This window comes from Myotis lucifugus, unplaced genomic scaffold (genome assembly GCF_000147115.1).
Source record: "Myotis lucifugus unplaced genomic scaffold, Myoluc2.0 scaffold_66, whole genome shotgun sequence".
Classification (NCBI taxonomy): Eukaryota; Metazoa; Chordata; class Mammalia; order Chiroptera; family Vespertilionidae; genus Myotis; species Myotis lucifugus.
Window position 1 is genome coordinate 1,043,545 of NW_005871114.1, and position 6,000 is coordinate 1,049,544.

The 6,000-nt window shown below is 56.5% G+C and overlaps 1 protein-coding gene across 1 annotated transcript in view; it reads left to right on the plus strand.

Annotated features, from left to right (window-relative positions):
* The first annotated feature begins 349 nt into the window (after nucleotides 1–349).
* The window catches only part of PYROXD2 (pyridine nucleotide-disulphide oxidoreductase domain 2), a 23,235-nt gene continuing 17,584 nt past the window's right edge, over nucleotides 350–6,000 (plus strand). The window contains 2 exon segments of the mRNA XM_006089952.3: nucleotides 350–499; nucleotides 4,544–4,563. Of these exon segments, the coding sequence (XP_006090014.1) occupies nucleotides 373–499; nucleotides 4,544–4,563 (147 nt within the window). The 5' untranslated portion in view covers nucleotides 350–372.

The following is a 6,000-nucleotide window of genomic DNA, read 5'->3' on the forward strand; positions in this document are numbered from 1 at the left end:
CCTCACTGCTCTCACACACCCCTCTCCGAGCCTCATGCCCTCAGCTGTAGAATGGGGGTGCTGGGGCTTACGGGAGGGGCTTCAGGTCTGGGCAGCACAGCGCCTGGCTCATGGGGGCCCTCGAGAATTACCAGCACGGAGTACTCCGAAGGCCGCAGGAGCTCTGCGGGTTACAGTTCTGCAGCTCTGCCCTGGGTGGACTCGGTGGGGGAGGGGCGTGTGCAGCTCAGCGTCCTGGGTTTAGGCCTGGCCCCGGGCCAGGTGTGGCAACAGGACTGCAGCTCCTCCTCTCCTCCCGCTTTTCCCTGCTCCCCCGCCCCTGGAGGCACAAACGCTGATGGCAAGCAAATTACTGCCGAGTGCTGAGCAGAAATGGCTGCAAGTGGCCGAGGTCTCCGCAGGGCCGTGAGCGCCTGGCCCTGTCCTGCGTGGAGACGAGCTCACTGGGAAGCCGCGGGGCGCCCGAAGCCCGAGTACGACGCGGTGGTGATAGGAGCAGGTAAAGCACTGAGCCAGAGCTGAGGGCGGGGAGGCAGCTCTGCCCAGAGGCCTGGAGGGACCCCTCCCCAGCCTTCCCTGTTTGCTGGGCACAAGCCGGCCAGGAGTGGGGGCAAAAGGGAGAGGGCTGTGGTGGAAGCCACAGTCTGCCAGCAGGCGCGGGTCCTGGGGCTCGGGCGTCGACTTCTGTGTGGTTTGGAGCAGATTCTTGCCCTCTGGGCCTGGGTCTTCCCATCTACAATGAGGAGAAGGACGAGGTCATTCTCTCTCCTGTGAAATTTGCTGGTTGCCACCACATTCTTGAAAAGCACATGTTACCTACGGGTTAGAAAGAAAGAGCCCTGCAACAACAGACCGGTGGAGTCCAGCCACATCAAGGGCCTGAGTCCTGGTCGCCACAGCCTCGTCACTGCAGCCACCCATCCCCAGAGTAAACGGATCGTTTCACAAGGGGGGGTTAGAAAACAAAAACGAGTCCCAGAGATGCTTGTCATGTCTGCAGAGGGCGACAGCCTCACTGCCACGCACATCTGGGTGTGGAATCTGCAACAGGGGTCCTGCTGGCCCCGGGCTCAGAGCCCCGACCACCGGGTGCCTGGGGGGCTGCAGGCAGGACCGGCTGCCCATCCTCAGGCCTGCCATTCACACAGAGGGCCCGAGTTTCAACTTTTGGCATTATTTCCAACTGGGTTTATACAGAGAGACAACGACAGGACTGAAGGAGACCATGCCCATTAGCTTTAAAGCTGCACCGTGTTTGGGCGTTCCTTCATTTTGTAGGCGTCGAGAGCAGCCGTGTGCCAGTCAATGTTTAACAGTCACCCCTCCAGGGGAAGCGTGTGCAAACGCACCCATGCATCAGCTTAGTAGCGATGCTGAAATAAAAGCAACAGAGCACATTTTTACAGGTAAAGTAACGGTACTCTACATTCCAGGTAGCCAAGTGATTCTCACGGAATGTCTGTGATTTTTGCCAAACTCAGTAGCCAACCTATGGTTGCAATTGACAAATGAGGATAGTTCCAGAAAATGTTGTGTGATGTTTTCATTTACGTTAAAGAGTAGAACAAAAGTGAACTAAGTGAAACCACGAAGATTTATGTCCGAACTTCACTCCTTCAGTGATGGGACCGACTTTCCTCCATCCGATAATACTTTGACTACTGGAAGAACATTCCCTCCATTTGTGCTTTTTGCAATGCTACAGCTACGGACACTGTTAAGTTTAACCTGCATAATTAGCATTTTCTCCACTTTCTAACGTCTATCAGCAGAATAACGAATCAAGCCCGCTGTGTAGTGCTGGCTGATCCCCAGGTGTAAGTACTCTCGCCACGGCCTTTTTCAAGTTGCCAAATGGCGTGCCGGATGTGAGTCTGAGTGGGATACACAGCAGCCCACCGTTACCTGGCACGGCCGCCGTACGGATGCACAGAGGTAATTACCGCAAGAGCATAGACCATAGTAAAATATGTACAGTAATCAGGAAGTGACAGTATTGAGTATTGTCTTTAATATAATTTATTTCATTGTAAGCTTATGTAAGTTAATGTTTAACAATGGCTGTTCTGACGACCGCTCACTTCCTGGGCTGGGGCAGCCCCATCTCTCAGCCTCACAGGGGGCCTCTGCCTTTCTCCGCCCATGACGACAGCTCACCCGGCTGTTTCCTGGCAGGGAGATTGACTCTAGGCCTCATCTCTGCGTCCCTGAAGTCGCACCAGGAGCTGGGAGCCACCTGGAAGAGGACCCCGATGTAGTCAGCGGACTCAGCGTGCCTAAGAAAGCCAGGAGCTTGTTAAAATGCAGGTCCGGGCCCTGGGCCTGGCGATTAGGATTCTCGGGCTTGAAGGTGGCTCCAGAGGTCCGCATGTCTAACCAACCCTGTGAGTGGACCCCATGCAGGCAGCGTCAGCCCACACGTTCCAGAGCCCTTGTTCAGAGCAGCTTCTCCGTGGAGCCTGCGAGCCTGCTGCCCATGGCTCCCAGGAGTCGGGCGTGGGGATCAGCTGAGCCTGCCTGCAGCTGAAGGCCACTGCAGGAGGCAGGGGGAGGTCACCAGAAGCCACAGGAGGGCTTGGCCAGGACTGGGGGTTGAGGGGTGCCGTGAGGAGGGTTCTGGGATATCGGATCCCAGACTCCTGTCATCTGAGGTATGTTTGTGCATTTGTGGGCTTATCTGTGATGATTGAACTGGAACCTAGTTGCCTGGAAGCCTTTATTAGTTTTCCAAGATTCACAATCAGTACTAATTAAAGAACAAATAGCTACCATTTATTGTGGGCCTGCTAAGGGCCGGGCTTTCCATATATTATTGGTGGTTTTCTCTGCAACGCTGCACGGCCCCCAGCATCCTGTTTCGCACATGAGGAAGCACGAGGCTCCTGGCCGTGACACTGGCTCTCGGGGCCACGCCTGGAACTAGCGGGAGCCAGGCTGAGCCAGGGCGGCGGCCTTGCAGGTGCATGAATTTGAGAGCAGGGCTTTTCAAACTGCAGTGGCAACCCACTCATGAGTCCCACCCAGCAATGTTTTCTAAACTTTCTTAAGAGAATTTTCAAAAGTGTATAAAAATAGTATATCCACCAGCATTTAAAAAAATAAAATTTTATCTAATAGATCATCCCCTGCTTATCACATGGTAAGAGTTGATGTCAGTTCACGTTTGTTTCTGTGAAGAACTTGCATGTGGAGGGTGTGCCAGGCCAGCGTGTAAGACGCATTTCCTCCACGGACCCTGGTTGGTGAGGTTTGAAAAGGGATTCCTGGAGTGGGTGAGAGGTCGGCTCAATGACCTCTAAAACTCTGGGAGTTTCTATGTGGAAACTTTAAAATCAGCTCAGCGGTGAAGAAAGCCATCATGCGGGTCATTGCTGCTCCCCTATTTATGGATGTTTGTGAAATTATCAGTTGAGCGTTTTATTTGAGTCAACAGAGGGTTCAGGTTGGTGCTCAGAGAACAGTCATCTGACGTCTTCGAAGATGCAGAGCGACCTTTCATCACCAAGGACAGACACATGCCCACTGGTCCAGACTGTGCCCGCCTCCTCTCCTGAAAATGTCCGGGGCCTGTTCTCTGCCCAACGAGGATCCATCGGCAGCTGCACCTTCTCCTGAAACTAAGGAAAGAGGAGGCCGCTCGGCCCCGGGACCACCTGCGTCAGAATGACCTGGGAGCGCGAGACCCCGTACCAGGCCCTGCCGCCCGCCTGCTGAGTACACTCAGCATTCACACGGGCTCTGGGTGGTCCTGACGCTTCTCAAGCTGGGGAGGCACTTCTACCAGGAGGGTTGGTGTGGACCTGGGCTCCCAAGCCAAGTTCAGGGCTCCTGGCCCGCAGGCGGCGGCCTACAGTTTTGGGAAGAGAGTTTGTGTGTAAGGCCAGTAAGTCCACCCGATGCCCGGCTCCCTGACGCATGCTCGCTACTCCAGCACACATGGGAACCGTGGAGTTCAGTTCCTGCCTTTCGAACTGTGCTTATTGTACTTTGGGAGCGCTGGGGGTGACAGGCAAAGCCATGTGCCTACAGCCTTCTGGGCACTGCTGTGAACCACACTTGGCAAAGTGAGCCAGGACAGCAACTGTCCTCACGACCAGCACTTACCTGGGCGGCCGCTGATTCCGCGCCAGACATCAGCGCACCGGGAACTTCTGCTCCCTGTGACGTTCCCCCCGACAGTCACCCCTCGTTCCCATGTGAGGCAGCTCAGTGATGCGAGGCTCCACGGGATGGCTTTCTCTGATGAGCGTGGACTCCTCGCCCCTCACTCCAGCACAGAGCCCCTGGCCACACCAGGTGAAAGGACATCTTCCAGGCCAGGGCGAGAACCGGGGTTTCTGACTCCCCACAGACCAGGAGTCTCAGGGCATCAGGCTGGATGCTGTTCTGACATCCAGGTGCAAGTTTGGGGGGACCCCAGGTTTCTGCTCCCTCTCCAGCGTCTTCCCAGGCGTGGGGCAGGGATGGGTGACCACACCACCAGGGAAGGTGTCTGTCTGCCTGCTGACCATGCCGCTTTCCTCCCCTCCCTGTGTCATTGCAGGTCACAACGGGCTGGTGGCTGTGAGTACCTCCCCTGCCATGCTTCACTGGCCCCAGGGCATGTGGCTCTCAGTAGCCACGGGAGAGAAGGAAAGGCAGGCCCGTCCTCTCTCCTGGTACTGACCAGTGGCCGGGAGGAATGGGATCTGCAAGGGTTAAGGAGGATGTCGGGGGCTCCCTTCCTCCCCTCTCCTTCAATGCCATGGATTTCCCCTTGGCCTTGGAGGAGTCAGGGAACTTCAGAGGCGAGATGATGAGAAGCTGGGGAGGTGGGTGGGTAACTGGCATCGCCTGGGAGACGTGTTGGAGCCTGGGGACCAGGTACCGAGCGGGCGGGCCTATCTCTGCTCCCGAGTGTGCGCAGTCCTGTGTGCCGAGGCCCGTGCTCTCAGCTGGGCCCAGGCCACGCACCACCCGGAGTGGACAGAAGCCCCACAGGCCAGGTGCACCCTGGGACAGCAAGGAAGCCAGGGCAGCGGGGAGGTGCCATCTGAGCCGGGCCAGGGTTACCCGTGGCCGTGCTTCTCGGACCTGAGTCCGTGGGCTCCTAGGCGGCCACAGTGTGCCAGAGGGTGTCCAGGACCCAAGGCAGACACGGGACATGGTCCAGAAGCAGTGGCAGCTCTAGACCAGTGGTTCTGAACCTTCTTAATGCCGCGACCCTTTAATACAGTTCCTCATGTTGTGGTGACCCCCAATTTCATTGTTACAAATTGAACATAATTAAAGCATAGTGATTAATCACAAAAACAATATGTAATTATATATGTGTTTTCTGATGGTCTTAGGCGACCCCTGTGAAAGGATCGTTCGACCCCCAAAGGGGTCACGACCCACAGGTTGAGAACCGGTGCTCTAGACGATCAACGTAGGGGACTTAGCTGAGTCAGAGCGATGAGACGGTGCTAAGTCTCAGTACTTTCCCCGACACATCCATTTTACTTGAACATTTTACAGGGGGACAGATCAATCATTTAAAACATTGATTTTGTGTTCATATGAGCCTGGGCTTGTCTCCCAGCTCTGCCTACGTGGGGAGGGTCAGGCAAGTCACGCCAGCTCTGAGCCGCGGGAACACAGGGTCAGGACGCCCACCTCGCAGTGTTGTGAAGGGCCTCGATGCTGACACGTTGCCGGAGGTTTCCAGCCGAGGCCACCGGTCCCTGCCGTTCATGGAGTTGGGTGGTGGCTCCTGGCGGCAAGGAGACCGCACCCCCGGGAGCCCAGGCGCTCAGTGAGGGGGCGGTGGGAGGACCTACGCGGTGGCTGGATGATTTGAGGGGCGTCTAACAGTAGGGTTTGCTCTCGATGGGACCCTGTCAGAAAGGGGGACAACTCCACGACCGCCATCTCCATGAGTCTTGTCTGGTTGAGGCGGGAGGAGATGGGAACTGGTGACGAAGCAGCCGTCTCGGCCCAGAAAGGGAGCGTTTGCATTTTGGGGGGGGGGGGGGGGGC